Consider the following 18767-nt stretch of genomic DNA (forward strand, 5'->3'; position numbering starts at 1 on the left):
CTCAATTTAACCTAACAAAGAATGAGAACTGAGGTGAGGGAAGACAGAAAGTACTAACAATATAAATTACGTAATGCACTTTGGATTTGAAACAGTAAAATGAGACAAAGTAATCATGTTTTTTATATTGTTTTCATGAGGCATCAATTAATATTCTTCTAAACCCATGTTATTCGTATGTTTTCTCTCCTTTTCCACAGTCCTTTTTTCTAACATGAATCTGCCATGACCACCTAACTACGGGATAATTCTCGTGCTTAGAGCTAATGAGAACTTTCAGGTTCTCCTAGTTTCCCTTCGGGATCTTCAAATCCTTCCAGAACTTTTCCTTGACAGCTCAACTACACTGATTTCTGTCTCAATGACTGGAGTTCCTCACTGACTTGAGCGACTGCTTCTATCATTGGTCACCTTTTCTTGTATGATGGTCTCACCTTCCTCATGGGGCTTTGTGTTCCTTCCAGAAAGAAACTTTTTGTGCCATCAACCTTGTCCCCATCTTATGCCCAGTTCTATGCCAAGTACTGAGGTTGGTGTCATCTCCATAATTACTGCTCCCACCAGGAGAAAAAGACATAGTTTATCAAGATCAGCAAATAACCAAAGAACAAGAATAATAAATCGTCAGGTAGAAGCGAACTTAAAAAAGGAAAAAAAGGCTTTGAATTTTTATCCCTTGGTAAAACCAATACCACTTCATGTAACAGGAATCAAACACTGCAAGTCACCTATTTTCAATCCATTGAAGATATTGTTATCCTGTTTTTAAGAGACCGTCATTGGAAATCTGTTCCTCCTTGTTCTTCAACTCTGCGGCTATTCATAGAAGACTAACACAAGAGTAGCTTTCCTTTGCAGGCCCCAAAACATTAAAAAACTCCCATGAATTATTTACATGGCAGCTCCAATCAGCAACATACCTGACAGACTCCCCAGCTGAAATGAAAGTGCACTGTGTAAATGTGCCCAGGGAGGCTGGCCGCCTCCCACTGTGAGGTTATAGACAGAACTAAGTCAGCACACATTATATGTCAGTGCCAACATCAGAAGGAATCAGATCTTTTGATCTTGGACCTCCACAGGAAGCTCAGATCTCAGACAAATTAGATAAAAAATGAATTTATAGCAGATATGTGTCCTAAGGCATTCCGCTGAATGTTTGGGTTGTGGGGAAGGAAGAAGAGTGAATATCAAAACATATGAATTGGCATGCCTTCTTTCCACCTCCACCTTGTTGGTGAGTCCCCATTCAAATGGAAAAACAGGATTTCAAATTGCCCCTCCATGACTCTAAGAGTCTCATTGGTGGGTTTGATCAAGTTTTAGGAAGAATAGGATGAAACATGGGAACATACATCCCTTCTCTATGAAAAAGAGGCAGTGGTTTTGGGGCCTTCCACCTTCACCAGTCAGCTATAACTTTTCCAGCTACCCTTAACTTCTTTTGGCTTCCAAAACTTCCTACGGCAACAAATAGATTCTGTGCCTGTGATTTCTAAAGTTTGTGTGGGTACCCGTCACTGGCTTTTTTTTTTTGCAATAGGAACATTAACAATGATTCTCTCCTTCCCTCCAACCCCACCCTCACTGTTCATATTTTCCTAGCCAAGTCTCCAAGGGCTGCATTCAAAGTTGGATGACCTGGATTCAGTACAGAAGACCCAATATAATCACCTGGACCTAAAGCCTAAATAGAGTCTGAAGAAGAAAGATGGATGGCTGATCAGCCAACATAGAAAATGTGCTCCCCCTTGGTTTTTCATTTGTCGATAAGGGCAACAATCCTGCCCACATGTTGAAGAAGATATATGCAACAATTAATAAATACTATTACCTATGTCCTTTCTAGATTATTTGTTCCTTTAAGTAAAAAAGTATCATTTACTTTTCATAATAAATGCATGATAAATCAGGAAGGTATACAAATTTTACAAAGACAAAGGGAAAAATGCCTTTCATCACACATTATATCAGAAGTGATCTCTATTTTGTTGTTTTTGCAATACTCTAGCAATGGATATGTTTTAGTAAATCTAATTGAACTCATCAACCCATCTGGAGTTTACTTTGGTGTATTTTCTGAAGTATGAATCTATTGATAAATATTGTAAATAGTCAAATCTACTAGCCCCATTTATAGACTAATGCTCCGTTTTCCTTTACTTTTATTATCTGCTTTATCATATATTACATTTCTATATCTAATATCTATATTTAAATCTAATTGAGGTTATTTCCACTAATGTGCCCATATATTCTTGTGTCAGTATCACTGTGTCTTAAAAATAGTACCATACATATTATCTCCCTGGTTGAGCTACCATTCCCACTGCCAGAAAGTCAATTTCTTGTAAAAAATTGGTTTTGTATCATTGATCTATATTTTCTGATAAATTAGAATCATCTTATACTATTCTACTCTGTGTAAAATTTTTTGAACTGCATTTGACCAAAGTTACTTTAAGAATAATTGAGCTCTTTGTAATATTAGTCAATCCAATTAGAAATACATTGTAATTCCTTCTGCATTCAAGTCTTCTCTTTAAACTATTCAGTAAAATATGGTTTATTTTTTACACAAGTCCAACATATCTCCTGTTAAGATTTTTTTCCAAGACAGCATATTCTTCAGTCACTCTTATGTATTTCATTATGTTTCCTGACTGTATACCATTGACTTATACATTATTGTGCGTAGATTGATGTTATATTTGAATAAATTACTCAAGTTATTTATAAATTATAGCAGTTAGTGGTTGAATCTTTTAAGTTATCCTTAAACAATTATATCATCTGCAAGCCATCATGTATTTTCTCCAACATTATCTTCTTAATTTTGTTTTCTATCTGGCTATGTTTCTTAGCATTCCAAAATATATGTTACAAAATTATGGTATAAAATTATGGTTATGTGCTTTGTCCTCATTTGAGTATTAATTTTTCTAATATTCCATTGTTAAATGTGCCACTGGATCTTGGTAGCGGATAGCATTGGAATTCTCCATCTTAGTTAGTGGGCAGGCTCTTATTCATGGTTATATTTATAGTTTTCTTAAGGAATAGTACTAGATTTTATTCGTGTTTTTAAATTAGGAGATGCTCTTTTTTAATTTTATTACATGGACATGTTATTTATTAATATATTAATATAATTAATATATTTCCAAACATAGTTTTACTCTCCCCGGAGCTTGGCACAATTTCTAGTCCCGAGCTCTTTTGCTCTTCTCTGCTTCCAGACACCTTGGAGCCACCCCTCTCCTCCCCAATCCCTGTCATTCTCCTAGATTTGTGCTTATAAAAGGTAAATTAGTGGAAGATGAAAACCAAAGACATCACAGAGGTGGAAGTGGTAAAACTTGGCAGGGGCACAAGGTGGTAATGGGAGAACTGGGAGTTAAAGTTAACTCAGGAGTCTAGCCTGGAAGATTTGGGGCTAGTAACCAGACGAGGGGAACAAGGAACAGTTGAGAAGGCATGATACAAAACTGAGCTTTGACAAAGCAGAGCAGCACTGCCTCCCTGGCATTTCTGTGAACCTGAATTTGTGCTAACTGGACAACCAAGTCCCTAGAAAAGGGATTTGAAACAGTGTGACATGATTTAGGAGCTACAGGGACTAAACATGTAACTTAGGATAACGATATTTTTTCTCTCCTTTATCACTCTCTCCCTTTTTAAATTCTTCAAATATATATTGTTTGTTGTGATTGCCTTACGCTTACTTGTTTATTGCCTGGAATTGTTCTTTTATTTTCCCCAAAATATTATTCTTGTGTTTCAATCATATTGGAAACTCATAAAGGACAAGGGACCAGATATCACTTCTTTTTAACTATACAGAGAGGAACTTATAAGATACTAAATAAATATCAGGAGATAAATACAAAATTATTTAATATTTATTGGGAGATAATTGCATTTGTTAAGTCATTCCAGTAGTCTCTCACCTAAATGTTACAAAGATGTGTAATAGCTTCTGCCAGAGTTTCTCAGCCTTGGCATTACTGACCTCTTGAACCAGATAATCTTTTGTTGTGGGGTGGTCTTGTGCATTGTCAAATGTTTACAGCATCCTTAATCGCTTCTCACTAGATGCCAATAGTATCCCCTCCCCTAAGCTATGGCAACAAAAATATCTTCAGACATTGCAAATGTCCTCTGGAGGTAGAGTGACCAACTGTCACTATTTGTCTGGGACTGAGGGAGTCCCTGGGACACAAGGATTTGATTTTTAAAACTTGGAAAGTTCTGGAAAAACCAGAATGAGGAAGCTGCCCTATGTGGGCAGTCAAATTGCCCCTGGTGGAGAACGACTGGCCTATGGGAACAGACAGCCATCTACATACAATAAATTCCAAAAACTCTAAGCGCTACGGAAGCACACATTCAGTATTCTTGGAATGCAAAGAGGACAATACTCACTTTTCGCTGAGGTGGGAGGGATTGGGGAAGAGTTTATGAAAAAAATGGCATTTCAATTGGAGCTTAAAAGCTTGATGAGGTTTTAACAGGTGAAGACAGCAATCAAATTGGAAGAAACTGTGCAAGCAAATGGGTGGAAAAGTATTAGACAAGTCCTGGGATGAGTGAGCTCATGTGATGAGTGTGAGCAGGGGCCAGGAAAGCAAGAGCCAAGACTAGAAAGAGAGGATGGAGTCAAGTCTTGAAGGGCTTTGAGTCTTAAACACCAACAAGAAAAACCAGTGATAAATAACATATACGTAGCACATGCAATACGCCAGGAATTGTTCTGTGCTCTTTGTGATACTGACTCATGTAATCTGCACAACAACCCTAAGTGTGGCCAGTATTATTATGGCAGTTTTCCTGATGAGGAAACTAAAAGGCACAAAGAGGATAGTTGACTTGCTTGAGGGCACAAAGTAAGGCAGCAGGGGAGTCAAGATTAAACTATCTGTCTCACTCCTGGGGTTCACACTCTTAACTGCCACATTCTCCTGCTTCCCCAACCGATGACGGGATTCACGAAATCTTCTGGGTAGCAGAATGACAAGAGCTGATATGAATTTTAAAAGCTGGTTCAGATGGCTCTCTATGTCAAAAATCCCAGTAGCAGTCAATTATGAGGGATACATGATTTCCTCCCTCCTCCCCCATCATAACTGTCTACCACCCCTATTGCATCCATATAAGTTTTGGTAAAAGCTTTAACATGGTGAATTTACAGTCTGAATCTACTGGACAGTGAAAATGCTCAATTTCATCACTAAACAACGCAGTGCTATGGTGGTGCTTGGTGAATGCAAAGTGCTCATGAGTGAGACAGCCAATCACTTTATCAGCAAACGCCAAAAGTTTAAAAACACAGAGGGAAAGGGGAATTCAAGTGCCAGGGAAATAATGAAATAAAACCAAATTTATTTAAAGCTACCAATAATTAGATGTTTTGTAGCTGGTAATAATTTCCAAGGAAAAGCAGGAGACAGTTCATAACTTGCCTTGGAAACAATGCTCCTAAGATTTGGACAAAGCTTAGAAGATAAGGAAACAAATTTGCTACGATCCCGAGGGGAGGATTCAGATAACACATCTTTCTATTTTTAACTCGAATGTCCTAAGAAAATGGCCTCTGATACTCCCATCTCTTCAATCTAAACTCCTCCACAGGAGCCCTGGCCTTGTCTCATTCCTGATAATTTATTAATAAGCCACCACATAAAAAATGCTCCTTAATAAAACACCCAGGCATTGTGGACTGCTTAATGTAGTTAATTTAAGCAGGGCAACTAAGATTCATGTGGATGGCCATATTAGATTAGGGGAGAGATTAGCATCACTCTTGCCATTCGCTGAAGAATGCAGCTGAATATTCCGTTCTTCACAGAGCGGGGTTCTGTTAAGATGACCATTTTCAAACACCTGTCCTGAATTTGCATGCAATAAAGTGGACAAGAGGCTTCTAGAAACCAAAATGAAAGTCATCTTAGATGAAATATAGAAAGAGTTCCTGTTCCCTTCTCCCTGTCTCCATTTTTCACACCCCGACGAACTTGAATCCCTACCACCTTGAGACACAAGTCCAGGAGCTGACATACGCCTGGCTAATTTTTTGGAAAATTTGTTTTTAAATAACTTCATTTCCTCCATGGGAAAAAATACAAGCAAGCACGCAAACTGATACATGGACACACGTGCACAAACACACACACACACACACTCACCAGAGTTTATTAAATTAGGTAGAGGCAGAACAACATTGGACTGCTATTTTTTGGTTAAATGTGCACTCAGAACCAGTAAGATTCATATTCCTTTTCAAGCAGAAAATATGACAACAATTGGTTATTACTAAGAAAACCCAGAAATATTCTTTTCTTCAGAGTGTATGTTTCAAAATGTCTCAGGTCCATGGAAATTATCAGAATATTTTTCATACATCACATCCATGCTTGGCAAACCCATCTTGTGCTCTGCCCACCGTTTTCCTATTTTCTGTGTCTTTAGAAGGACAAGGGCAAAGCATCGCTCTGAGGCAAATGCTTATCTTTTCTCTGCTTGGCCCCAATTCTAGTGACAATTTAACAATAACAAGCAAAATCATCTGGTATAACGCACAACATAAGCAAATAATACATTTTGCTAAAAGTATGAATAAACAACAAAGCAGAGCTTTACAAAGCTGACTCATTTCTTGAAGTTTCCATATTCAATCTTATTTGCATAGTTGCTATTCAGCAACTAAATTCTCTTCTTTCCCAAATTCAATAATGTGGCCAAACTGGCAGCTTTGCAATAGCTAAAGATTATATGCCTAATACTCTCATTTTCCCTTTCTCTATGGAATGAATTCAAATGTTAAACCAATAATCTTCTACTAAGAAAAACATAGATACATGGCAGCTTGAATAATTGGTTGATAGCTGAGTGAATCAGCTGTACTTGTGTATTCCTACGCTGGGATGTGATTTCCTTGAGGAGAAGTAACAAAGATTAAAGAAGAGGCTATAAACTAAATTAATTCAGAAACTGTCAGCCGGGGGAGGCTACAGGCTACAGTTCATTCACAGTGGGTCTCTCTTATAGGAATCATTCACAGTGGCCAAGCTCACCTTCTCCCATCACGGCGTCTTCTTTCCCCGTCTCTACTTGTGATCCTTGGCGTTTGGATGGGACGTGAGTAGGATTCTTTTGATCATTAGTCTGAGATTCAGAAATCTCTTCACTTTTTATTTCTGTATTAGTGAAAAAAACACATTGTTTTTCTGTTTTTCCAGAACAAAATTACATTTTTCATTTGTAAATAGGCCCTAAGGGTTAACGTTTCCCCTTTACGGTTCCACAAAATGATTGTGATATACATGCAGTAGAATGCCTATAATATATTCAGAGCTTAAGGAATAATGAAACAAAATCCATAAGCTGACCACCTAATTGAAGGTATTGTCCAATATAGTAGCCACCATATATGGCTATTGAACACGTGAAATGTGACTAATTCGAATTGAGATGTGCTGTAAGTGTAAAATATACATCTGATTTTGAAAAAGTATAAAGTAGCTAATATTCTAATCTAATATTTTTATATTCATTATGTGCCAAAATAAATTTTGGTGTATTAGGTCAAGTGGCTACTAGAAAAGTACATTACATGCCTCACATTTGTTGTTCCTGTTACACTTCTCTGAAACTGAGCTGGTATAGAATGTTACTAATACTTTTTTTTAACCTTTTATTGTGAAATAATTATAGATACACAGGAAGGTGCAAAGAAATGTGCACGGAGGCCTCGTGCACTTTGATGCACCTTCCTCCATTGTTGACAACCTGCGTAACTATAGTAGCATAGCAAAACCAGAAATTAACGTTGGTACAATCCACAGAGCTCGTGCAGGTGTGTGCTTTTCATTGAAGACTGTAGATCTTCAGTCTGCTCCTGACTGAAGAGATGCTTTATCTTCTATTCATTTATTTATTAAATATATTAATCAAAGATATATTTGCATTCCTCATGCCAGGCAGTGTTCTAGGAACTGGTTAGACGATGACGAATAAGAAAGACCTTGTCCCTGCCCTCATAGACCTTTCATTCCAGTTTGGATGCCAGAGGATAAACAAATAAATTTGTAATATAATATCTGATAATGCCATGCCATGCCATATGATGATTTTCTCAAGGAAAACACTTTTGGGATTGAGTTTTGAGCTGAACGAATTTTCCACAGAACACCACTTTTAGATTGAAAGTACTTGAAAGAATGATTGGAAGATAAATTATGGTTATCATACTTGGATATTTGGCAGATTTTTTTTGAGTGAATGGAGTGAGTCTTCTTTGAATGAACTTCAAAGAAATAACTGACAGTACTTGTTGCCAATGATAAAATCCAAGCTTTCATGGGAAACTTAGAATTTTGGAAAACTTGTATCAACTATTATGAGCTTCAGAGACTTCCAATTCTTGAAGATCCATGTTGATATTAACAAATGTGATTTTTTTTTTTAATTGTAGAATGAAATATGTCAACATTTAGAAGATATGCATAACTCAGTGAAACAATATTTTCCAAATGGCCAAGGTATAATGTTTCAAAATCTTGTATGGATAAAACCTCCATTCAAGGTACAAGATAGACTAATGGATTTTCATATAACACAGTACAAAAAGTACATTGAGATATATCTTTAAGTAACTACCTCTCACCCATTTTTGGTGCAGTATCAAAGAAGAATATTCACAATTATCTGTAATGGCTATTAAAATATTCTTCCCTTTTTTACTATGTATCTGCGTGTGGCTGGATTTTTGTCACATGTTTCAATCAAAACAATAGATTACAACACATAGAATGCAGAAGCCACTAAGAGAACCCGGATGACTTCTCTTAAGGCAGACATCAAAGAAGTTTGGAAAATGCCATTCTTTTCACTATACATTTTTTGAAAACATAGTTTTTAAGTAAAAACATATGCTAATTACATTAGCATATAACGCACGTATTATTGTTTTTTTAAAATAAATAGGCAGGGACTGGTCCCATGGCCGAGTGGTTAGGTTCATGCTCTCCACTTCAGCAGCCCAGGGTTTCGTCGGTTTGGATCCTAGGCACGGACACGGCACCGCTGTCAGGCCATGCTGAGGCGGCATCTCACATACCACAACCAAAGGACCTACAACTAGAATATACAGCTACGTTTTGGGGGCTTTGGGGAGATAAAGCAGAGACAAAAAAAAAAAAGAACATTGGCAACAGTTGTTAGCTGAGGTGCCAATCTTTAAAAAATAAATTAATTTAAAAATAAATAAATAAATAAGCAAATTTTACATTTTCTCTTTTAACTTCTAGCTTGGAAACTCTGATATATATATAACAAGCATTGGCAGGAGTTCTTTAGGGTTTTTAATAATTATTGAAAATGTAACGAGGTCCCAAAAACAAAATTTATAAACTTGTATCAACTATTATGAGCTTCAGAGACTTCCAGTTCTTGAAGATCCATGTTGATATTAACAAATGTGATTTTTTTTAATTGTAGAATGAAATATGTCAACATTTAGAAGATATGCATAACTCAGTGAAACAATATTTTCTGACACAGACCATACAGCTGAAACAGAGAACCACATTCTGTGAGGAACAATATATTTTTCTGGTTCAAAAAGTAATGAATACTAATTTTAGAAATTTGAGAAATACAGAAAGATATAATGCAAATGACTCATACAGACCTGACCACCGTAAATTTTTCATAAAGTTCCTTCCAATTTCTTTACAATTTTAGTTTTTGTTTTGTTTTGTCTTTTAAGAAAGTTAGGACTCTGCCTGCATTCAGGAAACTATGGGAATTTAATACAGCAAAATGTGTCCACAGATATCTAAAAGTTGAAAGAGCAGAAAGAGGACACTGAGGTAACCGATGTGTTAGTAACCGCAGGAAGAAGCTTCTAGAGCTGGGGGGAGAAAAAGGAAGAGACTGGTGAGAGGAGCTTAGTGAGAGTTACCTCTGTGCTAGTCGGTTTAACTACAAAACGGATGACAGTGAAATCACCTACTTCCTAGAATCACATGAGATTAAAAACTATGAAAAGTCTTTGCCTTTAAATCAGAAAGCACTACACACGTGTGCGCGCGTGCGTGCGCGTAGTTAGAACTTTAGACTTTAAAATAAAAACAAAATTCCGTGGTTCAACAAATCACAGGCAACACCCCGGACAAGATCCCATTCATCTTGAGAAAGACAAGGAACCCCAGAGTTTCTTCGTAGTTTGTCCACTTCAATCACCAGGATGTGGATTGAGGTAAGGATATGAGGTTGAAGCTGGGTTCAAAATAAAGATCACATGTGGTGGGGCTTCCCGTCCCCAGCATCTCTCAGACATGCGAACATGGCGAATCTTCTAGTAGTGGCATCAGGCTTCTTCCTCTTTCCTTCCTTCCTTTATTTTGACTTTCTTTCGTGGCTTCTCCTCATTTCGCTTCTTTTATACTCACTCTTGTTTATCATGTTGGTCTCTTTAGTACCTCCTAGTATCACGAAGTGTTTCTTTCACTCATTCGATGGTCTTGGGAGGGTGGTGTGGGTGGAGCAAGGGATTTGCCAGAGCCTGGTCTGCTCCTCTTGCCTCCACTCTAAGAATAGAGTGGAAGGATTAAAAGAAGCCTCTTTTAAAGAACCTTTTCCCCTCAGTGATTCTAGCCAAAAAAAAAAAAAAAGCTTCTGGGAAAATATTCAAGAATATATTTAATTTCTACACTCCTAGAGAAAAAAAAAAACACCAAGCACGCTCTTCGCTCTTGTGAAGGAAAAGAGAACATTTTTCCCTGAACTCACCTCTTGGAGGGTCACCTGGGCAGAGGAACACAGCAATTCAGTGAGTGGGATCTGGAGCCAAACTTCCTGGCTTGTTCCTGGCTGTGTGACCTTGGGCCAGTTACTTAACCTTTCTGTGCCTCATGCTCCACCTCCGTAACATGGACATAGTATTTAGTACTTACTTCATAGGGTTCTTGTGAGGATGAAATAAATTTAGTATCTAAAGCACCTAGAACCTGGTCTGTAGTGACTATTCAATGAATATGAGCTTTCTTTATGATTGCTATTATTGAGATTAGGCAATCCTTATCTCTACTGTATGAATTGAACAATTTGGCTCCATGTGGTTTAATATGTTGCTGAGGTTCATAAAAATTTCTCTTTGAGGGAAGAAAAAAATGTATGTTATGCATGATGGCATTTTTCCCAGTCTTTTCATTCCAAAAAAAAAATAAATCAACGTACTTCTGCTTTTGCTTTTCTTAAACCAACAGCACACCAGACAGCATAGAGCCAACCACGAGACCACTGAGCACAGGGAAGCAGCCAGGATAATGGTCGAGCTCTCTGACCTAGTCACAGGTAAGATGGCGAATGGCCTGGATCGAGCTGTAAAATTGACCCCTGTAAAAAAAGAAAAGTCTCAATAATAACATATTAATAAGATACTATTGTAATGAAAATATTGTGGAAAAGATATGCTTACAGCAGTACCTGACACTTAGTAGGTTCAGTAAATATTTATTAAATTAAATGATTAAATAAATGAACCAGTAATAGATCCAAGATTTGTATTTCTGAAGAAATAGAAGAATTCAGTTCCAACAATAACATACAATTGTTCTTTCCAATGCTGTACATTACTGATGGGGAATTCTTCCAATTCTCCTCTTTTATTCTCAGACTTAACCCTTTCCATCAATGAAAAATTTCAGTTTCACTCTATGTTCCACAAACTAGAACAGAAATGCTCTCAGCCCCAGAATGTGTGAAACTACTTGCTCTGACACATCTGTCCTATGAAAATAGGGCATGTAACACATCAAAACAGGGGCCAGGCACTCCTACTACAGAGCCAAGAGAATTTCTAATGTCCATGAGAATTTCCTTATCTAGAAAACTGGGAGTAGAGCAGTGGCAGATAGGCAGAGCCACTTTGGCTAGGGAAGATGGATCCAAATGGGCGGCTTCCTTACAGAGCGTATCTTTCTAAGAATTCATCTCTAACTCCTCCCCTTTCAATGGACTGAAAAATTTGGTTCTCACTCCATTATTATTTTTGAAACAAGGCATAAAAGAATCTAAAAAACCTTGCCTAGATATGCAAAAATCTGCACATAAATGTTTATAGCACCCCTATTCGTAATCACCCAAATCTGGAAACAACCCAAATGTTCTCCAAAAGGGGAAGGAATAAACCAACAGTGGTTTATCCAGACAAAGGAATACTGCTCAGCCAAAAGAAAAAAATAAAAGGAAAAAGAAGGAAAAAAGGAGAGAAGAAAGAAAGGAAGGGAGGGAAAGAAAGAGAAAGAGAGAGAGAGACAGAGAGAGAAACCCTTAATAACCTGTAACAACTGAGATGAACATCAAAGGCATTAGGCTGAGTGAGAGAAATCCATCTGTAAAGGGGACATCTTGTATGATCCCATTAAATGACTCTCTACAAAAGACAAAACTATAGAGATGGAGAACAGATCAGCAGTTGCCAGGGATTAATGGTAGTGGGAGAGGAGGACGTCAAGATACAGGAATAGCATAAGGGAGACTTTTTGGAAATGTGCTGTATCCTGACTGTGGTGGTGATGACGCAAATCCATGGATGTATTTGGATTCATAAAAAGACAGCCCAAAAGATTAATTTTACTGTATATTATTTTTTTAATCATTTATTTTAATTTGTCTATATTTTGGGGGGTGAGAGATATGTTCATTATTTTAATTGTGAGGATGGTTTCAGGGAAGCCTGCATTCATTGAAACTTATTGAACGGTATGCTTTAGCCACGTAGTTTATCCTAAGTCAATTATACTTCAATACAAAAATTGAAAGTTAAAAAAACACTTGCCTATGAACTGGAGTTAGTTATAACCAGCATTTTTGAGTAGCTCACTCAAAACAAACAAACAAATCCCAAGCCCCTGTTTTCATCTGAATAACTCAGGCAAAAACAGAGTTTTTATTTTTCTCTAATTCGAGGAAACACCATGTTTTTCTTTGCTGTGCTTTCTTTGGGCCGAGCCTGACATCTGATTGGAAGTCACAGTCAGATCTTCAGTCTCTTGACTCCTGGCTGACTTGGTCCGAAAGCTACCATAACAAGATTAGCTAGAAATGGTTCTCCTGTGTGTACATTTTACACTTAAGCCACATTTGGCTTGTTTGTTATCAATTAGTTGCTTTTTATGGGCATCTGAATAAGCTAAATCTAGTCCAGAGTCGGGGAAATGGGTTTTACTTGGGATTCACAGAAGTAAAAACAAAATTCTTCATTCTTTTATCCATTTTTCAATACTTGCTCAGTGATTATTTACTATGCTAAGTGGATAAGTTACTGTTCTCATTCTTAGAGATCTACAAGACGGTAAATGAAATAGGATACACATACAAATATTGGTAATACAAATCAGAATGAGACACTTGCCACCAGAATAATGCAAAGCAATTGCTTTGGAAGGTTATTTTCCATTGATATGATCAGGAAAAGCATCTCAGAGGAGAGAGTATCTAAGTGGGGCTTTGAAGGCCAAGCAAATAAAGATGGAGAGGAGAAAAGAAGAGTTGATGTTTAGGAAATTTATGCTGGGAAATACCGGGAATTGATGGAAAGCATTTGAGACAAATTTTGGTGGGCATTAAATGTCAGCCAAAAGGCCCTTGACTATATTCTGAAGGGAAAGAGCTGTCATAGAAGGGAAAATTCTGAGCTGAGAAGTGACATGAGCCACATGGAATATAGAAGATCAGGCCAACGATGTGTTTAGAACACAAGTAATGACAGCAGCTGAAGCGAGGGAGAGCAGTTTACAACCCTGGAGCAGTAACCTGAGTCTAAAGGAGAGACCATCAGCTTTCAAGTATTTTTAGCAGTAGGACAGTTTTTAAAAATGTAATCTTAGACACAGTCTCAACATACTCACTTATTCATAAAACAAATATTTATTTGTGCCTATGATGTGCCAGGTTTTTCTACACCCTGAGGATATAATGTTGATCTAAGCAGAAGAATTCCTGTCCCTTTAGGAACTCAGGTCCTAATAGGGGACAGAAGACACAGGCAGTAGGGAAACAAGCAAATACACAGATACTCTGATGCCATGTAGTAGGTAAGTGCCATGAAGACCAAAGTGGGGTTGGAAAACAGAAAGACTGGAGGTGGGAGCAGCCTTGGGAATAGCATTATAAACTTATTGATCCAGAAAAGGCCGCTGGGATGTGACATGTGCGAAGAAACCTGAGTGAACTGATGAGTGAGCCATGTGAATTTCTGGAGGAAGAGTATTCCAAGTGTGGAAATGGCCACTAGAGTAGAGCTTTTCTGGATTAGGTGGCAGGAGCATTCCTGGCTCCCTCAAACTCTTCCTCAGCCCAGCAGCCCCTGAGAAGCCCCTAAGAATGTCACGGCTTCGAGAAATGAGTGGAGAAACCACAGCCCAGACCACAATAATGATAGTGAATATGGAAAGGCTGGGTCCAAAGCAGTAGCACAAACTTATAGAAACCCTTCTCTCTTGCAGTGTCTCAAGAAGTATCAGAAATGGATAGATGCGTTGGATTAGTGAACATATTAGAAAGACTTATGAGTGATGTGGATCAAGGCTGCCCCGGGGAGAGAAGCCCAAGGGGTCCTGGCCTACATGCCAATCTATATGACCCAATTCATATCTAAAGTTAGACAAACATACAATAACCAGACCCCACCTGCCCTGATACCGTTTAATGACTTTTTACATCATCTTTCCTTTGTCTAGTAGAAAATAAGTCATGTACCCACGCCTTATAACATTAGCCCCACCCTCAACACATTGCAGCCCTTCGCTGCCCATGGGTCCTGTCCCCATGCTGTTCTCTGAATAAAAGAGCACTACGACCAGACCTTGAGAGTCCAAGAAATCTTTCTCTCGACACTTTGGCTGGCCGAGCCCACATCAGTGAGGAGTGCATACCCACTTGGAAAGACCTATTTAACTTCTCAGTTCCTCAATTCTATATTTTTAAAATAGTATAGCAATTATAGTCAACAAGGCTGTATTATAAACTTCTAAGTTGCTAAGAGACTAGATCTTAATTGTTTTCACCACAAAAAGGAAATGATAATTATGTGATGTGACAGAGGTGTTACCTAATGCTCCAGGGGCAATCATATTGTATCAAACCAGCAGGTTGTACACCTTAAACTTAGCAATGTTATGTCAATTATATCTCAGTAAATAAATATATATAAAGAATATATATATAAAGAAAATGAAATGTCTTTATTATGTCTGCAATTTAGCTATGGAGCTGAAGAAATGTACGTCTTTGTATGTAGTGATTAATGAAAAGTTGATTACAGTGACATCTACTTCCATTAAAAAATAAAGATATGGACAATGTTAGAAACTTTAGACAGGCAGATTGCCAATTTCCATGATCTAAAATCAGGAAGTACATCTGCCATTATCTGCCATTTCTGGGCATTAAGTAAATTCTGTCCTTTTTCTTCATTTCTAAGAAAAATAAATAAATAATGGAGAGAAAAGATAATGAAATAAAATAGGAATAATGATGCATTCTTCACTCTAAGAAATCTGTTCCTTCCTCTGAGAGAGAAGAGGGAAAATAATGAAAACGTTTGCAAGTTCTCTTCTTGATTCGTGGACAAATGAAACAATAACCCATGAATCAATGTTGGTCATGCCTATTTTGAAGCCTGTTAGAAATAAGAAACTTCATTGATTGGCCTATTAATGTTTGAATGAGAGCTGCTTTCCCAAATGATTCTGGCACTAGAAACTGATATGCCTGGAAACTAGGAGTTACTCTCAGGACCTGCTAACTGTTAACAATGTCATGTCAACAAGGAGTCACAGAAGTGCAGGCTTTTTAATGTGTTCTTTTTATCCTCTATCTATTCTCTTCTAATTTAAACTTTTGTAAATCTCATTCTGGTAGAGCCTCACCTCCTAGACCTGGTCTTGAAAATTATGAAGACTAATTTAAGGAAAAAGGCTAAAGAAAATCTTGTCAAGATGATTCCTCAGTTAGACTACTTGACAAGTTATGGGCAGAACCGAAAAGAAAGTAATAGTCTAATAAATGGGAAACCAAGGCCAGCTCAAAATCACATGTATGATTGAAAAGTTTCTGTCTGCACCATATTTTACGTTTGGTTTTATAACTTATTCTTTAATGTAACCTTGATGAAGTATTTAGTTAGTCTTAGTTAACCACTGAGGAAATTAAAGGGCAATGGTGTTTTAAATATCCAACAAGTCTGGGACAAAATATCCAGCTCTGCATGTGTCCTTGGGGATCCCCTGGTCAAGAACACTGACGGAACAACTTTCTTCATGAACCTGTGCTTACCTTAGGACACTGTCATCAGTATTAAAAGGATATCTGCCATACAAAATAATAATAGTATTACCTGACCACAGAAGATATTCCCTTGGGGAGGAAAAATGTTCCAAAACGTGGAATTAAGGGGAAAAAAATGATTACAGATCACACTGGAGCATTTTCGAACAGGGTTATCCAAGGTCTACCAAATTCTTTGGAATAAACTTTTGTTTGACTTAATATTTATTAATATTTAACAGTAATTATGGCACAGTCTTGTTAATCTGTAGATGATTGGTAAGCTGCAAATGATTTTTGTCCAGTAAAGATGCAAATGATATTTGTAGACACGTAACCTCAAAGGTTCCAGTTTTATTGCCCTGTATCCAATTTGGCAAACTTATTTCAGCTGTTCTTTCCTGGCTACAATCTATATTTCTCAAATGCTCTTTAAACCACCTTTGCCGTCCTCCTGGTTCCCTCATTAATGAGTTAAGTAACTTATTGACAAGTGCTTATTATATATTCATGAGCATCATATCTTTAACTTTTCGAAAAGTATACTATGACAGTGTGAATTTAAGCTTTATCAGAGAGGGTGAATATCAGGCCTTAATTAAATATTTGTTGTTGGGCTCCCGATACCTCACATCGAACATTTGATTTCCTTTGCCATTTCCAATAACTAAGACATTTAAATCCTGTAATAACTGTTTTAATGTATTTTATAAAACTTTGCATTATCACACCTGTGCATTAACTGCTTCCCACACTTGCATGTCTTAAGTATCAAGATAACTTTCCTGACAAAATTAATAATTGATTATAGAGATCTACTTTTCAGTTCAAATGTGATGTCAGTATTTTAAAAATTCTTTTAGGTATTCTCTTAGATAAGGAGTTTTTTTGCTGGTAAATCACAATAATGGATGCAATAGTTACCTTATGTTTTTTAAGTAGATAACTCTGTGTCCCTATCAGAATTCAATCCTTTAAAAAGAGGATGTCAAAATTCACCCTCCCACTGCCCCTCTGTAGGAGGAGATTGGCTCCATTCTATGTGGAAGTGGGCAGTGGTATTTTGCATAGGCTCATCCGGCTTGAAGTTTAATTAACATATTATCTACTACAAACTTATTGAATAGTATTACCCTCTAATAAAGCAAAAATTATCAAGCATACTTCAGAAGGGAGATTTGTTTTTAAATTTTTGTCAAGAAGAATTGGACCATATAAGCAATTTAGACACACCTTATACCCAGACTTCTAAAGTACCAGGATTTTGAATGAGTATAGTTACCATTTCGGGGGTGGAGAGACAGTGAATGAGGTGGGCGGGACCAAAAGATAAGATTTCATAATACTCAATATCTCATGACTCTCTTACAAATTAAATTTTTCTAATTTATGTCTAACCAAATGTCATCAAAATAAAAAAAGTAGGACATTCAAAGTAAATTTTAACAACTAGAGGAAAATGTACATTTGGATTTATTCTCGCTTTCCAGGATTCTCTGGAGCCTTAATTTATGTCTTTTTGCTTCTCACACCTTAATGATATAGCCAAGTGAATTTTTTCTCTAAACAATATGACTTCTTATTCATGCTGGGAGTTATTCCCATTATAAAGGAGAAAAGGCTATTTTTTTTTTTAAAGAAACAGATAATAAAAACACATTGCGCTGAAATTACCTGGAGGCGAAATGACAGTAAAAATAAAGTGCCAATTTGACCCAGAGATCAAAACTGCCAAGTTGGAGAACCTCACATAACCATCTTGAGCTTCTGCCTGAGTACACCCTACAACAAACACAGAAACAGAAAGTAGACGTTAGTTACCTACTAGAGAGTTTCTTCAAGTCTTCTCTGTAGAGAGGCAATTGGACAACAAAGGAAAAAACTTTTTTTAGTTAAAGAGGTTACTAAATCCATCAGGCTTTTCTTAGACAAGTCTTCAAACCAAATAGTCCAAGATAGAATAATAATAATAACAGCTAACGTATATTGAAAGCTTACTCTGCCAGACACTGTGCTTTAGATACATCCCTGCAAATAAACTACACAACAACCCTATAATATATGCTACTATCTATATGCTAGAGATTAGGAAATAGGCTCGTAAAAGGTTATATTACCTGGTGCTTGGGTGATAGCTCAAATATACTTAATTTCAATTCTTAACCGCCACTATATATTGACTGTTTTCTTATTAAATATCTCTCAAGAAAGCAAGTCATCCTTCCAGGTCAACAGTTTCTAGGCTCTGCCTCTCTTCTAGTCAAGGGATCTATAATTTATATGGTAGCAGAATTAAGCCAATAGATGAGGACCACAGCAATGCATCGAATCATGACTGATAAAGGCTACCTTGATTTAGCACCTTGGATTGCCTGGGCTATGGTTTTCCTGCATGAAATGCAAAACAGAAAGCTTACATCTTCTAACATTAG

The 18767-nt window shown here is 37.1% G+C and overlaps 1 protein-coding gene across 1 annotated transcript in view; it reads right to left on the bottom strand.

The window, feature by feature from the left end:
* The window catches only part of PKHD1 (PKHD1 ciliary IPT domain containing fibrocystin/polyductin), a 414808-nt gene that overhangs the window by 4728 nt on the left and 391313 nt on the right, over positions 1–18767 (bottom strand). Inside the window, exons 63-65 of the mRNA XM_070584791.1 lie at positions 18010–18117; positions 11242–11400; positions 7074–7196 (exon numbers count right to left, since the gene is read on the bottom strand). Of these exons, the coding sequence (XP_070440892.1) occupies positions 7074–7196; positions 11242–11400; positions 18010–18117 (390 nt within the window). The remainder of the gene's footprint in view (positions 1–7073; positions 7197–11241; positions 11401–18009; positions 18118–18767) is intronic.

The sequence above is a fragment of the Equus przewalskii genome, chromosome 19 (assembly GCF_037783145.1).
Source record: "Equus przewalskii isolate Varuska chromosome 19, EquPr2, whole genome shotgun sequence".
In the NCBI taxonomy this organism is placed as follows: domain Eukaryota; kingdom Metazoa; phylum Chordata; class Mammalia; order Perissodactyla; family Equidae; genus Equus; species Equus przewalskii.